General features: G+C 46.9%; 1 protein-coding gene across 1 annotated transcript in view; it reads right to left on the minus strand.

Moving 5' to 3' along the window:
- The window catches only part of LOC140070954 (cathepsin D-like), a 33,672-nt gene extending 15,466 nt beyond the window's left edge, over positions 1-18,206 (minus strand). Inside the window, exon 1 of the mRNA XM_072118086.1 lies at positions 18,017-18,206. Coding sequence (XP_071974187.1) covers positions 18,017-18,084 — 68 coding nt within the window. The 5' untranslated portion in view covers positions 18,085-18,206. The remainder of the gene's footprint in view (positions 1-18,016) is intronic.
- Between the last annotated feature and the right edge of the window lie 833 nt (positions 18,207-19,039).

The following is a 19,039-nucleotide window of genomic DNA, read 5'->3' on the forward strand; positions in this document are numbered from 1 at the left end:
AATTGTTCTCCTCGTGTTGTCACCACCTTGCCGTCCAGGTACAAAGCCTACCTGATCCTTATGGATTACCTGAGGGATCCACTGAATCAGGCGGTTGGCCAGCAGCTTTGTGAATATTTTTAAATCTGCGTTCAAAAGTGCAATCGGCCTGTAATTAGCACAGTCAGTTGCGTCTTTCCCAGGCTTGGGAATAAGGGTGATATATGAATGAGTGAAAGTTGTAGGCATGGGTTCACCTTGTAAGAACGCGTTAAACACTTTTGTCATATGTGGCAACAACACAGGGGAGAAGGTTTGATAGTACAGATAAGTGAGCCCGTCTGGGCCCGGGGATTTCCCATTAGGCATTCCTTTGATCACCTCCTCTATCTCCTCCGGCGTTAAGTCTGAGCTGAGCGTCTCAATGGCCTCCGAGGGGAGTTCAGGGAGGGAGCTAGAGTTCAAAAAATCTAGTAACAGCGTTTTTCTAAGGCCCTCATCTAGGGGTAGGGTGTTTGGCAGGGAATATAATTTAGCATAAAATTCTTGGAAGCGGGAGGCAATCGCTCTCGGGTCATGTAATAGATTCCCCCCAGAACCCCGTATGATGTGGGGAGTCTGGTGTTCTCTCTTCTCCCTCAGTTGTTTCGCCAGGAGAAAGTGGTGCTTGTTCGCTTGCTCATAATATCTTTGCCTAGTAAATACCAATAATTTCTCTACTGTTTGATTCTGAACCTCCCGCAGTTGCTCCCTAACCTCAATTAGCTGTTGAAGTCTCCTCCTAGTTGGTTTAGCTAACAAGGCTGCCTCCTGTCTACCAATCTCCTTTCTCAGTTCTTTTTCCAGATGGGCTCTGTTTCTTTTCAACCTGGTGCCCTGTTCTATGCAATGACCTCTGAAGACCGCCTTATGGGCTTCCCACATCAGAGGAACAGAGGGAATTGAATCTTCATTAAGCTGGAAGTATTCCCGCAGTATTCCATTGAGCTCCCCCTGGATCAGGGGTTTTTTAAGAAGGGATTCATTTAAGCGCCAATGACATACCCTAGTTGTAGAGGGACCCTCTCTAAGCTGCAGGAGGACTGGCGCGTGGTCTGACCACGATATGTCTCCCACCTCTGCGGTGTGCATCATTCGCAGGAATTGTATATCACCAAACCAATAATCGATGCGGGTATGGGTGCCATGTGGTGCAGAGTAAAAGGTAAATGAACGGTCACCCGGATTGCCCACTCTCCATAGATCGTATAAAGCAAACCTCCTGATGACTCTACGGAAAGCCGCTGAAATAGTGTTCTGCGACCTAGTGGTGGGGCTGGGATCGATTGCCAGTCGATCCATATTTTCAGAAAAAATGACATTGAAGTCCCCTCCTAACAGTAAAGGTGCCGGTGGGAGTCTGGCTATTTTATTCAGGACTTTGGTAATGAAGCGGACCTGTGATGAATTGGGGGCATATATATTGCATAAAAGCACAGGCGAACCAAACATTTTACCCTGAACAATGATAAAGCGGCCCATGGGGTCTGACGTCACAGTTTCAGGCACTATGGGGCATGAGGTTGCGAACAAAATCGCCACTCCCGCTTTCTTGTTCTCTGTGGATGCCATATAAGAGATCGGGTAAAGATGCTTAGCAAAATTAAAATTCCCCATCGCATCATAATGCGTCTCCTGCAAGAACACCACATCTGCTCTACTTCTCTTCAGCTCGTTAAGCGTGAGTCGTCGCTTACGGGCTGAGTTGAGCCCTTTTACATTTAGCGTCAAGAACTGGACCATGATGAGCGTACGGACCGACGCTCCTAGGCGTGCTCCTACGTGATATGCACCTGAACCAAGGGAGGGAGGGGATGAGAGAGGCTATATGTAGCTTCTACAGCAAGGCGTCAGTATGGGAGTGAGGAAGTGTGTTGGTGTGTGCAGACCTAGAATATCAGAAACACTAGGATAGACACATAAGGAATATGACAAGGGGGGGACAAAACTTGCACACCACGAGACAAACAATCAATACGAACAAAGAACAAATAAAAACAAAAACCAAGAATAACTTCCAATTCTATAACCAGAGAGAGGAGAAGCCTCCTGACCCTAGTGCAGGTCTGTTCAGCCGGTCTGCCCCTAAAGTAGGGGAGTATAGTCGGCTGATCCGGATTCACCACCTCCTATTTAGACCCTAAGTCAGGGTCAGAGGACAGTATCCAGAAAAGACCCACTTAGTGGGGAAAAACGTGGCTATGGAACCTGTCTAAGGAAAAGAATACAACCAGTACAGAACTGTACAAGATTAAATACTTTGATATGTCACTAACCCTCCAGAGATTAACCCCGGTGCCGTTGTGCATATTACTACCCAAAAATACTAAGGAGGGGATTAGCCCCCCAAATATGAGCAAACATAAGCATACATAAGACCCCCTTCAAACAATCAAGAACCCGAACTGTAAAGGATATATATTTAGCAGGCATTCTCCTCTAATCATAAGAGTCCTGGGATGGAGCTCTGGTTTGTGATCTTCGCCTCTTTTGTTGTGATTGGTTCTTATTCTGCGGTTGGCGAAGTTGAGGGGGGAGACCCCCCCAGTCGTCTAGCCGTGGAATCGGGATGTTCCAGATGTCGCAGAATTCCTGGAGCTCCTCAATCACGGTGAGCGTTGCCGTTATCCCATCTTTGGTGGCCGACAGAGCAAAAGGAAAATTCCATCGATAGGATATGTCATTCTCCCTTAGAATGTCCAGCAACGGTCGTAAAATCCGCCTCTTCTGTAAAGTGATCCCGGAGAGATCCTGATAAAGCTGTATGACATCACCATTAAAATCAAAGTTCTTGTTTTTCCGCGCCGCAAACATGAGGCGCTCCTTTAATTCGAAGTCATGCACACAACAGATAACGTCCCGCGGGTTTCCTCCCAGTGGTTTAGGCCTCAATGCTCTGTGGGCTCTATCAAGCTTCACCTGTGTTCCTGGTTCCTTTAGTAGCGCTGAAAAGAGTGTTTGTAGTGTGGCTCGCACATCCTCTTTACCCTCCACCTCCGATAGACCCCTTACTCGAATATTATTGCGTCTTCCTCTGTTATCAAGATCCTCCAGGTGCCTGGCCATATCTTGTAGTGTAACAGATTGAGAATGCAAAGCATGTTGCGTATGTGAAATCTGACGCTTTGAGTCCGCCTGTGCAGCTTCCAGAACATCAATTTTCTGCGTCATACACTGAATATCACGACGCACTTCCGAGATTTCAGATTTGAAAGCCTCTTTGACTTCAGCAATTAGAGATTTAAAGTCCTCTTTAGTAGGCAAATTCTGGAGATGGACCTGCCAGTACGGTTCTGATGCCGGTGGTCTCTTATCTGCTGTGGCGTCCTGGCTGCATGGCTCAGGTGATGATGCCCACTCTGGGGAGGGCGCTGCATAGCGAGTGAGGGTGGGGGTAGCATTCAGCTCGTCCTCTGACAATTGTGACCTGGGGATAAATGGAACCCCAGGGACAAATTCCCCTGGCTGTGATAGTTGGGGGGATCTTAGGGGGAGACCCTTGGGACCCTTCCCCTGTCCTCCATTTCCTTCCTGCTCATCAGCTATGGGGCTTTGCCCTTTTTCTGGAGCTTGTGACTGGGGTGAGGTGCTCCTGCATGGTTTCTCACCTTGCTTGTGGTGCTGCCGGTCACCTTTAACTGGGGTCCGCGGGGAAGCCGCTGCTGTCTGGCGCTGCTGCGCCGCAGGAGAGCCACGCTGCTCCTTAGGTTGCGCGCCAATATGGCGGTCAGGCGCGGCCTGCATCGTGGTGGCGGGAGCATGGCGCGCAGTATGCGGGAGCGGTGCGGTGGCCGCCGACGAACCGCGCTTACCCGCTGCTGGAGTAGGAGCCATGATGGGAGCCTCTGTGGTTCGTGCCGGGTTCCTCGTAGTGCCACCAGCTTTCCTTCCTGATCGCGGGTCCGTGCTGGCTGCGGCGGTGGAGCGGAGGAAGCGGGTGAGCAGCGTGTCTCCCGTTCTGACAGGGTTCTGGTATCCCGGGGTCTTTGCTCCCCTCCTGGGGGTCTTTTTGGCTTTGGGGGCCAGGGTATCTCCCCTCCTTGCAGGCTAAATGGGTACCGGGGTACGGAGCTCTCTCAGTGTGCGGCCATTAGCTCCAGGGTCCAGCCACGCCCCCCCAACTAGAACAGTTTTACCTCAGAAACTTATGATAAATCTACCGCAATCAATTTTTGTGTCATTTTTGGGAGTTGGGGAAGTTTATCTACATGATGGTTCTGTATGTCTGTCCCAGCAGTAAAGTAATGGTCATGGATATTGGATGTGGATCAATAAAGCTTGTAAATCGTCTCATATTATTCTGCTATACAACTTTTACAGCAAAAAAGCTCTAAAGAATCTCTGTTCATTTTAGCATCATGGGTCCATTTCACACTTGTGTTGCAGATCACATCAGAGTCTGATCAGGGTGTGATCAGGGTTTGGTCAGTGAAAAACTGACATTTTTCATCAAAGTTCAATCAGTTTTCAGTCAGAGTTTGTTCAGTGTCTGTTTTTCATGCGCGTTTTCAATGCATTTTCAATGCATTTTCAATGCGTTTTTCACACGCAGATAACGTGAAAAGGACTCAGGACTGAGCTCTATCTTTTCTATGGCAATTGATGCGTGAAGAATGCATCATACTTGAATTGGACTTGCATGTGTCTGAGTGCAATGCGTTTTTGATGCGTCTCCATAGACTTGTATGCTGCGTTTTTCACTCGCATGACTTGCAAAAGTAGAGCATGCTGAGATTTAAACACGCAGTATATTTTGGTTAAATGCAAGTCTGAAAAAGCCCATTGACTACAATGGGTCAGAGTGCAATGCAAGTTATGCGTGTCAAAAGCACGTTCAGAACACGCATGTGAAAAACGCAAGTGTGAAAGGGGCCTTAGAGCCCTCAATTGGGTGCCAGGTTTTGTGCGCTGAACCGATGAAATATTGTCTCTCTCTGCTGCTGCAGACGTACTGTTCTGGATCAATACAACTAACATTCATTATGTATGAGATGTCCTTCACTGTACTGTGTGATAAGCAAATGGACCAGCTACTAAATGATGTATTGGTCTCTCTGGATGGTGGATATATGAAAAACACCATCTATCTACTGAATTTATTATAAAATAGCCTCAGAAAGACATTACACTACATATTACCTGACTTACAGACTGTATTTTAGCCCAATAGTTGCATTCACAATCTTTCGGATAGTATTTGAAAGCAGTCAACAACCTTGGATATAAATTCCCTCCCCCTCTACTGAAACTGTTCCTAAAATTTGGAGAAACAATGACTGATATCTATGTGATACTGTACTGTACTACTGCTGCCTCGGGAACAATGGAAACTGTACAGGCAGTAATTCTTCAAGTTCAAGGTCAGTAACTGAATGTATTTACATAAGTTTATGCAGACTAAGTCTGTATGTAACCTGTAAAGTGGCATTTAGTGGTTTGTATTCACGTGTATTTACAATTCACAATATGTATATTAGGATTAGGCCAAACACAATGAGGTTCTTTATGTGTACCCATATCCGCCCAAGCAGCGTTCACCCTTTCCATTTAAAGGTTGATTTATATTGTGTATTTTATGTGTGTGTGCAAATAACACAGATCTACATAGGTCTTTTCAGCTATACACAGTGCAACACAACGTTACTACTTAAAGGACACCTGTAGAGATGAGCGAACATACTCGTCCGAGCTTGATGCTCGATCGAGCATTAGCGTACTCGTAACTGCTCGTTGCTCGGACGAGTATTTCGCCCGCTCGAGAAAATGGCAGCTCCCGCCGTTTTGCTTTTTGGCGGCCAGAAACAGAGCCAATCACAAGCCAGGAGACTCTGCACTCCACCCAGCATGACGTGGTACACTTACACGTCGATAGCAGTGGTTGGCTGGCCAGATCAGGTGACCCTGGGATAGACTAGCCGCTGCCCGCGCTGCTCGGATCATTCTCTGTCTGGATGCCGCTAGGGAGAGAGCTGCTGCTGGTCAGGGAAAGCGTTAGGGTGTTCTATTAGCTTACTGTTAGGCAGGAGTGATTCTACAACAACCCAACAGCCCTTCTTAGGGCTACAATAACCTTCTACTTTTTTTTTTTATTTGCTTGTGGCTGGGCTTGCTGGCACTAGTAGTGCAGCTAGTACCATATTGTGAGGAATTTGCAGGGGGACTTGCTACCGTTGTGTTTAGCTCTTAGTGACACACATATCCACCTCAAACACCAAAGTGGGAAAATTTATTAGGGGTTTGATTTCAATTACGCACAGTCTGCCAGTTTCTTTTTATTTTACGTTTATTTTTTTAATAACTCAGTGTCATCTCATCTTGCATAGTAGTGTGCTTTAATACTTGGCTAGAAAATAGCCATAGGAGAATCCAAACGGCTTACTTACGCCTACAGTAGCGTTATATATATTTGATTTCTGGTTGATCTGCTGGTGGCTGTAGTTGCTGCAGTGCATCTACTAGCAAATTGTGAGCAATTTGGAGTGAGACTTGCGACCACTGTGTTTTGCGCTTAGTGACGCACATATCCATCGCAAAGACCGAAGTGGGAAAATTTATTAGGGCCCGGGGTTGGATTTCAATTAGGCACAGTCTGCCATTTCCTTTTTTATTTTACGTTTATTTTTTTCATAACTCAGCGTCATCTCATCTGGCATAGTAGTGTGCTTTAATACTTGGCTAGAAAATAGCCATAGGAGAATCCAAACGGCTTACTTACGCCTACAGTAGCGTTATATATATTTGATTTCTGGTTGATCTGCTGGTGGCTGTAGTTGCTGCACTGCATCTACTAGCAAATTGTGAGCAATTTGGAGTGAGACTTGCGACCACTGTGTTTTGCGCTTAGTGACGCACATATCCATCGCAAAGACCGAAGTGGGAAAATTTATTAGGGCCTGGGGTTGTATTTCAATTAGGCACAGTCTGCCATTTCCTTTTTTATTTTACGTTTATTTTTTTCATAACTCAGTGTCATCTCATCTGGCATAGCAGTGTGCTTTCATACTTGGCTAGAAAATAGCCATAGCAATAGGATAGCATCGTTTGGTTTTAAAAACTAAAAAACACACAAAAAAAAAAAAAAAACACAAAAAAAGTTATAACTCTCATTTTCAAAATGTTTAACCCGAGGGCTAGGGGTAGAGGACGAGGGCGGGGACGTGGGCGTCCAACTACTGCAGGGGTCAGAGGCCGTGGTCCTGGGCGGGGTGAGACACCACCTGCTGATGAGGGAGCAGGGGAACGCCGCAGAGCTACACTCCCTAGGTTCATGTCTGAAGTTACTGGGACTCGTGGTAGAGCACTGTTGAGGCCAGAACAGTGCGAACAGGTGATGTCGTGGATTGCCGACAATGCTTCGAGCAATTTGTCCACCAGTCAGTCTTCCACGCAGTCCACCCATGTCACCGAAATCGGCACTCCTCCAGCTCCTGCACCTCAGCCTCCTCCCCCCCAGTCTGCCCCCTCCCAGGAAAATTTGCCATTAGAACCGGCATACTCTGAGGAACTGTTTTCTGGACCCTTCCCACAGTCACAAACCACTTGTCCGGTTGCTGATGAGCAATTTTCCGATGCCCAGGTTTTCCACCAGTCGCAGTCTGTGGGTGATGATGACCTTGTTGACGTACTGGAAGAAGTGTGTAAAGAGGTGTCCGACGATGAGGAGACACGGTTGTCAGACAGTGGGGAAGTTGTTGTCAGGGCAGGAAGTCCGAGGGGGGAGCAGACTGAGGGATCGGAGGATGATGAGGTGACAGACCCAAGCTGGGTTGAGAGGCCGGGTGAACACAGTGCTTCTGAGACGGAGGAGAGTCCTCGACCAGAACAGGTTGGAAGAGGCAGTGGTGGGGCCAGACGGAGAGGCAGGGCCAGAGCTGGTGCATCAGCGCCAAATGTGTCAACTAGTGAAGCTCCCGTGGCGAGGGCTCCTGCGGCGAGGGCTAGATTTTCAGAAGTCTGGAGGTTCTTTAAGGAAACACCGGATGACCGACGGACTGTGGTGTGCCACATTTGCCAAACCAGGATCAGCAGGGGTTCCACCACTAATAGCTTAACTACCACCAGTATGCGCAGGCATATGAATGCTAAACACCCCACTCAGTGGCAACAAGCGCGTTCACCTCCGGCCGTGCACACCACTGCTCCTTCCCCTGTGTCAGCTGATAGCCAGCCCCCTGCCCAGGACCCTGCCACAAAAACCCCATCGTCGCCTCCACGATCCTCCACAGCATCCACCAGCGTTCAGCTCTCCATACCCCAGACGCTGGAGCGGAAACGCAAATATAGTGCAACCCACCCGCACGCCCAAGCCCTTAATGTGCACATCTCCAGATTGCTAAGCCTGGAGATGCTGCCCTATAGGCTAGTAGAGACCGAGGCCTTTCGCAGCCTAAAGGCGGCGGCCGCCCCTCGGTATTCGGTCCCCAGCCGCCACTACTTTTCCCGATGTGCCGTCCCAGCCCTGCACCAGCACGTGTCAGACAACATAATCCGTGCCCTGACCAACGCCGTTTCTGACAAGGTCCACCTGACCACGGACACGTGGACGAGTGCTGCCGGGCAGGGCCACTATATATCGCTGACGGCACATTGGGTTAACTTGGTGGAGGCTGGGACCGAGTCTGACCCTGCGGCTGGTCATATACTGCCGACGCCGAGGATTGCGGGGCCTACCTCGGTCCAGGTGTTTCAGGCCTACTATGCCTCTTCCTCCTCCCACCCCTCCTCCACCTCCTCCTCCGAACGACCATCCGTGGGCATGGCGCCATCAGTCGGTAGCTCTAGGCACAGCAGCAGTGCCGTCGCTAAGCGACAGCAGGCGGTGCTCAAACTGCTGAGCCTAGGCGATAAAAGGCACACCGCCCAAGAACTATTACAGGGCATCACGGCGCAGGCTGATCTGTGGCTGGCACCGCTGAACCTGAAGCCAGGCATGGTTGTGTGTGACAACGGCCGTAACCTGGTGGCGGCTCTGCAACTCGGCAGACTGACACATGTGCCATGCCTGGCCCATGTGTTAAATCTGATAGTTCAGCGTTTCCTCAAGACATACCCCAATCTGTCTGATTTGCTCACGAAGGTGCGCCGCATCTGTGCGCATTTCAGGAAGTCCAGCACAGATGCTGCCACTCTCAGGGCAGCGCAGCGCCGCCTCCAACTGCCCGCTCACCGACTGTTGTGCGACGTGCCCACGAGGTGGAATTCAACACTGACCATGTTATCCAGAGTTTACCAGCAGCGCCGAGCGATTGTAGACTGCCAGATGTCAACTTCCACCAGAACTGGTAGTCAGGTCAGTCAGCTTCCTCAAGTCTACAATGAGGAGTGGACGTGGATGTCTGATATCTGTCAGGTGCTGAGTAACTTTGAGGAGTCAACACAGATGGTCAGTGGCGATGCCGCCATCATCAGCCTCACCATCCCGCTGCTTGGCCTGTTGAAAAACTCTCTGGTCAGCATGAAGTCGGAAGCTTTGCGCTCCTCACAAGAGACGGGGGAAGAAGATTCCCTTGTTGATAGCCAAAGCACCCTTAGGTCTGTTTCTCAGCGCATATCGGAGGAGGTGGAGGAGGATGAGGAGGAAGAGGAGGAGAATGTTGGCGAGACACAAGAGGGGACCATTGTTGAGTCCTTCACTGTTCAGCGTGTATGGGCAGAAGAAGAGGAGTTGGAGGAGTTGGAGGAGGAGGAAATGGACAGTCAGGCCAGTGAGGGGAGTGAATTCTTACGTGTTGGTACTCTGGCGCATATGGCAGATTTCATGCTAGGCTGCCTATCCCGTGACCCTCGCGTTCAAAGAATTTATTCCAGCACCGATTACTGGGTGTTCACTCTCCTGGACCCACGGTACAAGCAAAATCTTTCCACTCTCATCCCTGGAGAGGAAAGGAGTGTGAGAATGCATGAATACCAGCAGGCCCTGGTGCACAAGCTGAAACAGTATTTCCCTTCTGACAGCGCTAGCGGCAGAGTGCGTAGTTCTGCGGGACAAGTAGCGAGGGAGAGTAGGCGAGCAGGCAGCTTGTCCAGCACTGGCAAGGGTACGCTTTACAAGGCTTTTGCCAGCTTTATGTCACCCCAGCAAGACACTGTCACCTGTCCCCAGTCTCGGCAGAGTAGGGCTGATCTTTACAGAAAGATGGTGAGGGAGTACGTAGCTGACCATACCATCGTCCTAAATGATCACACAGCTCCCTACAACTACTGGGTTTCAAAGCTGGACATGTGGCACGAACTGGCGCTGTACGCCTTGGAGGTTCTTGCCTGCCCTGCCGCTAGCGTCTTGTCCGAGCGGGTTTTCAGTGCAGCTGGTGGCATCATCACCGATAAGCGTACACGCCTGTCGACTGACAGCGCTGACAGGCTGACGCTTATCAAGATGAATAAAGCCTGGATTTCTCCTAATTTCCAATCTCCACCAGGTGAAGGAAGCTCAACCTGAATAATTTATCCACTCCTCCTCCTCCTTTTCCTCCTTCTCCTCCTCTTTGTACAGTAAAGCAGAGGAAACTGGCTATTTTTTGACAGGGCCCACTGGCTCTAGCTATAGTACTTTATGCATTTAATTTTTCTGGAGGGCCACCGACCCGGTCCTCTGTTTTAAACAATTTTTGGGAGTGCCACATACAGGCACTCAATCTATTCCATTTTTCTGGAGGGCCACCTACCTGCTCCTCTGGTTTGAAAACTTTTTTGGACTGCCACATACAGGCACTCAATCTATTCCATTTTTCTGGAGGGCCACCTACCTGCTCCTCTGGTTTGAAAACTTTTTTGGACTGCCACATACAGGCACTCAATCTATTCCATTTTTCTGGAGGGCCACCTACCTGCTCCTCTGGTTTGAAAACTTTTTTGGACTGCCACATACAGGCACTCAATCTATTCCATTTTTCTGGAGGGCCACCTACCTGCTCCTCTGGTTTGAAAACTTTTTTGGACTGCCACATACAGGCACTATCCAAATTGAATTGTCTCCATAGCAGCCTCCACACGTTGTCTCCATTGCTACCTCCAAAAGTCGTCCATATAGCTGCCTCCATACATCGTCCCTTTATCAAACGAGGTGTGTCAGGCCGAAATTTGGGTTGTTTTCATGGATTCCACATCAAAGTTGTTAACTTTGTCGCCACCCTGCTGTGTTATCCACAAAATACACTGGCAAACTTTTACCATTTACGGATATTATTTCAGCGCTTCTTGCGCAGATGTTTACATTCCCCTCACCCGCCATATCCTAAACTTATAAGAACGCTACTACACTTGACCTTATACAAAAGGTTCTTAGAAGTGCTGTTTGGGGAGTAGCCTAGAGACAGGGGCTTGGATTGGCGAAAGCTCGCCTGGCAGCGGAGCGCCAGCTCCATGCCAAGAACCAACTAACATAGTTTTAACTGCAGCACCTTTAATCTACTACTAGTTCACTGCCTCCATACATGGCCGCCTTATCAAACGTGCTGTGTCAGGCAGAATTTTGGGTTGTTTTCATGGCTTCCACAACAAACTTGTTAACTTTGTCGCCACCCTGCTGTGTAATCCTCAAAATATACTGGCAAACTTTTACCATTTACGGATATTATTTCAGCGCTTCTTGCGCATCTGTTTACATTCCCCTCACCCGCCATATTCCAAACTTATAAGAACGCTACTACACTTAACTTGGTGCAGGCTGGGACTGAGTCTGACCCTGGGGCTGGTCATATACTGCCGACGCAGAGGATTGCGGGGCCTACCTCGGTCCAGGTGTTTCAGGCCTACTATGCCTCCTCCTCCTTCCACCCCTCCTCCACCTCCTCCTCCTCCGAATTACCATCCGTGGGCATGGCGCCATCAGTCGGTAGCTCTAGGCACAGCAGCAGTGCCGTCGCTAAGCGACAGCAGGCGGTGCTCAAACTGCTGAGCCTAGATGATAAAAGGCACACCGCCCAAGAGCTATTACAGGGCATTCCACATCAAACTTGTTAACTTTGTCGCCACCGTGCTGTGTAAGCCACAAAATATACTGGAAAACTTTTTTCATTTACGGATATTATTTCAGCGCTTCTTGCGCAGATGTTTACATTCCCCTCACCCGCCATATCCCAAACTTATAAGAACGCTACTACACTTGATCTTATACAAAAGGTTCTTAGAAGTGCTGTTTGGGGAGTAGCCTAGAGACAGGGGCTTGGATTGGCGAAAGCTCGCCTGGCAGCGGAGCGCCAGCTCCATGCCAAGATCCAACTAACATAGTTTGAACTGCAGCACCTTTAATCTACTACTAGTTCACTGCCTCCATACATGGTCCCCTTATCAAACGAGCTGTGTCAGGCAGAATTTTGGGTTGTTTTCATGGCTTCCATGTTAACTTTGTCGCCACCCTGCTGTGTAATCCACAAAATATACTGGCAAACTTTTATCATGTACCGATATTATTTGAGCGCTTCTTGCTCACCTCCTTTGGTTCCTCTCTGCCACCCATTGGTTTGAGTCCATTTAGGGTATGTCGCCATGCCACTCTCTAGCCTGCCGCTGCTGCCGCTGCCTCTGCATGCCGTCCCCTATAGTGTCAGGGTCAATTATTGGATGTTTTAGATGCTATCTAGCTTCATTCTGTCACTCTGTCATGGCCATGCTGTTGCCCATAATTTTGGCATAATGGTGCGATTAAGCAGCCTCAGAGGCATCCATGCATGCTGCCCCTGCTGTTTCCTGTCCATTTCCGTGGTGTTTCCATCCTTTTCTGAGGTTCCCAGGTGTTTGGCCAAGCTTCCCTGTGCAGAGCCTTGGTCCCCTTGAAAAATGCTCGAGTCTCCCATTGACTTCAATGGGGCTCGTTACTCGAAACGAGCACTCGAGCATCGGGAAAAGTTCGTCTCGAATAACGAGTACAGGCAGTCCCCGGGTTACATACAAGATAGGGACTGTAGGTTTGTTCTTAAGTTGAATTTGTATGTAAGTCGAAACTGTATATTTTATCATTGTAGTTCCCGACAATTTTTTTTTTTGCCCCAGTGACAATTGGAGTTTCAAATTTTTTTGCTGTAATAGGACCAAGAATTATCAATAAGGCTTCATTGCAGACAATTTTAAGCTGATTATTGCAGTCTGGGACTATTTTAAAGCATCCAGAGAGCTTCATCAGAGGTCACAGTGGGCAGAGGGGTCTGTCTGTAACTATGGGTTGTCTGTAAGTCGGGTGTCCTTAAGTAGGGGACCGCCTGTACCCGAGCATTTTAGTGCTCGCTCATCTCTAGACACCTGTCATCAGGTCTCTGTCACTATTTCTGTCACCTCTACCTGTTGGAGCAGCTCACAAGGATCCTTTATCTAGTTATTTCATACATTAAAGGGGTATTCTTGTCTGATCATTCACATTCAGTTTGATAAATCTGCCATATATAAACATTTCTTCAATTAGATGTTATTAAAAAAAATGTTCCTGTGTGAAGATAATTTCTCATAAATGTAGTCATTTTGTCCCTTAGAAACGAGATGGCTTCCTCGCATACGGCCACCTCTGCTGGAGGGATTGCACAAAGAAAGAAAAGGTTTTTGTATATGAAATGTCCGGGATTTACTACATGACCCACAGCCGTCCTGTGGTAATGATTGCTGAATCCAGGAGGTCAGACAAGACTCAATAGCTCATGTCTGGCCACGGCTGCCAGAGTGTGATGTGGTCGTAACTGAGGAAGCTATCTCGTTTCTAAGGGACAACATGACTACATTTATGAGAAATTATCTTCACACAGGAACATTTTTTTTTAATAACATCCAATTGAAGAAATGTTTATAAATGGAAGATTAGTGAAACTGAATGTGAATGCCCAGGCGAGAATACCCCTTTAATCATATTAAAATCATCTTTTCCTATGCACTATGCAGCATGATGTGGCAGTGCATGCGCACTGGATGCCATGATCGCCAGCATCTAGTGCATAGGAAAAGAACTGGTGCCTGGGGAGTGGCGGCCTGTGAAGAAGGAGGAGTGCCTGGAAGGCCACCTAATGAAAAAGCCGAACTGCTGGTTCGTCGATTGGACATCATGTATCTTATTTGTCATATCCTTAAGTGCTGATTACTGCAGTTTGATTAATGCCAGGGCTTTGAAATGGGCAGCATTAGAAAGGGGCCGGGTAGTAGATTCAGTAGGTATGTTTGGAAGGGGGCACTAATTTGGGGTGACAGGTCCTCTTTAAGTTTACAGGCATGTAGAGGTACAATGAAGGGATAGAGGCAATGCTTTCTAATGGCAGTTTATGAAAATATATTTAGTTTAAGGGGTTAAAGGGGTTGTCCGAGTTTTTGAAAAAAAGACAAAAGTGGCCGGGACAGGGCTGCTTAAAAAAAATAAAGCTGTACTTACCTCCCGGTGCCCTCCCGCCTATCCGTCCCTATACACAGCATTGTGTATGGGGGCCAGAAGGTTGTCGGGTCCGGCCGGAACTGAGTCCAGCGCTGCTCCGGCGGCCATGTTTGTTTACATGGCGCCCGGACCGGAGTGACAGCAGCGCTGGATACGGGAGGGCACCGGGAGGTAAGTACTTTGACTGTGCACTCAAAATAACACCTCAGCTTTATTCTTTGGTTCGGTGGGATCGCGGTGATACCAAATTTATATAGGTTTTATTGTGTTTTAATACATTTTCAAAAATTAAACGAATGTGTACAAAAAAGAAAAAAAAATTTTGCCATCTTCTGACGCTAATAACTTTTTCATACTTTTGTGCACGGAGATGTGTGAGGTGTCATTTTTTGCGAAATGAGGTGACGTTTTCATTGCTACCATTTTGAGGTCTGTGCGACATTTTGATCATTTTTTATTTCATTTTTATGTGATGTAAAAAGGTGTAAAAGTCGCATTTCGGACATGTAACTGTTTTTATATTTTGATAGATCGGGCATTTTGGGACGCGGCGATACCTAATATGTTTGTGATTTTTACTGTTTATTATGTTTTATATCAGTTCTAGGGAAAGGGGGGTGATTTGAATTTTTAAATATTTTTTACACTTTTTTTTCTTTTTTTTCCCACTATTTCTTAGACCATCTAGGGTACATTAACCCTAGATAGTCAGATCGTTCCTACCATATACTGCAATACTTCTGTATTGCAATATATGGCATTTTTGCAGGTCATTCATTACAATGAGCCACTGGCTCATTGTAACGAATCTGCAGAAGCCATGTAGCCTTGTGTCAAAAGAAGACCCGAGGCTACCATGGTAACCAATCGCCGCCCCCCGATGACGTTCGGGGGCGCGGCGATCGTAAAAAAGATTGATAGGGTTGATAAGATTGACAGGGTTGATAGGTTATTAGCGGTGAGGGTTTTCTGCAAAATGCAAAAATCCCCACCTTTGTATGAAGAGAACTCAGCCCGTGAGCCCTCTTCATACAATCCTTATACCTCTGCGCCGTAGAGCTACGGCGCAGAGCGTTAAGGGGTTAAGGGGCTTAGTTTTGCTAAAATATTGAGGACATATACTAAGTCATAACCAAATGACCCCTAAAGATCTACTGTTCTCTGGAGCTGAAAAATACAGAATGGAACAGGGAGAAAACAGCTCCATTCTCTTTCCAGTGGCTGGAATGAGTCAATGCAGCTTTGCTCCTTTCAAATAAAGAGGGGCTGATCTGCTGTAAAATGTATGGATCACTACCGAGCTATAGATGATCAATAGGAGTTATTGTACTCCTTAGTGGTCTGTTCTATGGATAGTTTATATGTTCTATTGATAGATTGATAGATGTGGCCTGGAGTCAGAGGGCCTGCCACCCGACCTGACACGCTAATGAATGGAGGCGGTGCACTGTTATACACACGTTGGGGCTTATTTAGTAAGGGTCCGCGGACGCACTTTCGTCTGACTTTCCGACTTTTTCGGGTTTTGCGCGGCTGTGACAGACATTTAATCCTATCGCAGGCGATTGGATTGTGGCGCAGCTGCGCAGGCTTTCATACGACAGAAGTCAGGGGGCGTGCCACCGCACGATCCGACGGATTCAGACTGAGCGCAGGAATTAACTTTCAAACTGTGTTGCAAGATCAAGCGCTTACATGCACCAGAAAGAAGTAGGTGAACTCCGGCGGACCTGAGCGGGGAAGTGACACATGCAGGATATCGGGCGTATGATCTTAGTGAATCGCGGTAGAGTGCATTATCGTCGGACAATGCACTTTCTGTGAACTTCTCCAGACGGGTAAGTAAATGTGCAGACTGGGCTGGTAGGGACGGAGCGGAGTCCAGATGGGTACCTCTGCTCTGGGGGCTTAAGTCTCCTGACTTGCCCTAAAATATCAGGCAGTGGCCCGAGGTACCTCTTCTTCCTGGTAGCGGGTCTGGATGGCAGCTTGGCAGGAGCTGCACACTGGACCTGCTTCTCTATCTACTGACTGAATTCCAAGACCATGTGCTGCCCGCCCACGTGGGGTTTATATACTCCATGGTCAGGTGGTAGCACCTCTCCAATCACCTTCCAGATTCTATTACCAGAACATCATCGGACAGTCACAGATTACACTATTAACTGTTGTCTTACCAGGCAGTAGCTACAGCTGCAATTACTCAATATTCCAAGTTCTAGAAACATCCTAGAGAGATCATCATCCTCCCTAGCAGCTTCTGACCTAGAGAGGGCGCTATTCGCAACTACTAGCCTGCCCATTCATTGGCAGGGATGTTTCAGAGGTAATCAGTCTAATACGTTCTATATCTTGTAATATAAATAATATATACATATATAGGTATTTTATGTACTGTATGTGTTCGTTCTACCTGCCTTTTTATTATTTTCAGTAGATATTGTATGATCACTAGAAGTTTTCCTCCATTCACAGGATAGAAAATACCTGCTGATTAATTGATATTTCCCAAATTATGGAGCGGCAAAGGGGGGGGGCTGCTCCATTCACTGTTTATGGTGCTGAAGGAGGTATCTCCTTAAATGCCATATAGAGAAAGGTACATTTCAGGCTACAACGCACCCTTCTTCTCATGATCCACCACTGGGACCCCAACTAATCAGCAAGTTAACACTTGACGTGACCAGACAACTCCCTTGAGTTATTCCTGTTTTCTTCAGCAACCACACAACCAGCCTCATGTATTGAGAGTCAGAATAACTGTCCCAAATAGGAAAAGTGGGATTAGAATTTGCTGGATTTTGGATTAGGTTGTTTTTCTGGGTGAAAACAACAAGGGGGGTCTGGTGGAAGCTTATACTGTTACTGATAAGCCTACAAACATCTTATGAGTACTGGAAATACATTAAATACATAAAAAAGCAAAAATGCAAATAAGAGTATATTGCACAAATTTGCTTAAAATTTTATATAGAAGCAAAAATTATATTCCATTAAGAAAACATGGATTTGCTTTTTGATGAATGACTACAGATTAATATACTGTACATACAATCACTCTGGATCAGACACACATGCAATTTTATCTACAGCTCTATAGGAAGAAAGTAGGAGATTACGAGGTAAATACAAGTAGATGGGAGTAAAGTTAAATTATTTGTGATGCTACCCATTTACCGATGCTGACTTACTCTTTTAACTGTGTACAATTGTGGTGCACAGTATTCTGCAACAATGTACAGAAAACTGGAGGAACTGGATTCATAGATATACCCCAATATACATAGATTTAGGATCACTCCTGGAGGGATGGATGGCATATGTTTTGCATAATGTAACAGGATATAATTATTAACCCAAATAGATAAATACAATAAGTAATGCCCTGAAGCAATACTAATCACTAGATCGCTAGATCAAATATATGAGTTTCAGCCAAACACGATACAAGTAAAGTGGGGTAAATATTATTATTATTATTAAATTATAATACTAATAATCATAAATAACTGAACTCTTATGATAACAGTGTTATAAAGTAATAGATAGATAGATAGACCATATACAGAATAAAAGGTTAGTTATTACAGACCGCATGTCTTATTACATGCTAAACATATGTGAATTATACTGTGTGTGTGTGTTATTCCTGACCTGATGAGGGCAGATCCTTGCTGGACCAGGGCACAGAGCAGCAGAGCCCACGCTGCAGACACATCCATGGTGGCGGGGTGTGCGCTCCCCTTTGTTCTGTATATATATATATATATATACTTCTCTCCGCTGTGTTTTGTTCTGTTGTCAGCAATGACCCAGCAGTCTCAGTTATCTCATGAGACGCGTCAGCTGACCCAGTAATCATGTGACCAGGAGGAGGGGGGCACAAATCTCCCTAATCCTCCTTGTACTGTGGTGTTTGCTCAGAATAGCACTCAGCATGCTAATGTTACACCCTCCAAGATCACTGTACACATACATTCATAATAATAATCTTTATATAGTACCTTCAAATTCCACAGCTCTTCCTTCAAATGTCTACCCTACTGTCTGCATTGATGTTTATACATTATGGGGCTTATTTACTAAGGGTCCCGCAGACCGCACTTTTGTGGGATATTCGGACGTTTTCGGATTTGCGCTGCTGGGACAGGCATTTAGAAGGGGATTTTGGCGGCCGCGATCGGCTTTTGGCGCATCGGTGCTGGCTTTCATGCGACACAAATCGGAGCACGTGCAGTCGGACGATCTGACTGATTGGGATTTAATTTTTAAAATGTGTCGCAACCAATGCACTTACATACACCAGGAAGAAGATGGTGAACTCTGGCGGACCTGAGTGGGGAAGCGACACATGCAGGATATGGGGAGCACAATGTTAGTGAATCGCTGCAGTGTGCATAATCGTCGGACAGTATGTATCTCGGGAACTCTGTCGGCCAGGTAAGTAAATGTGCCCCAATGTATCATCCTCTGCTCCTTCAATAAAGTGTAACATTTTGAGCTAGAACAAGTATCAGTCCTATCCTGTTTTAGTAAATACTTGTACAAACGGTCCCCTACCCTGTCTGGTACATTAGTCTGAGGAGTGGCGAGGGGGCCGTTGGTCCACTCGTTTTCGCGATCTGCAGGGGTCTTAGCACTGAGACCCCCATTGATCAGCAAGTTAGGCCCTATTCC

The sequence above is a fragment of the Engystomops pustulosus genome, chromosome 7, assembly GCF_040894005.1.
Source record: "Engystomops pustulosus chromosome 7, aEngPut4.maternal, whole genome shotgun sequence".
NCBI classification, from domain to species: Eukaryota; Metazoa; Chordata; class Amphibia; order Anura; family Leptodactylidae; genus Engystomops; species Engystomops pustulosus.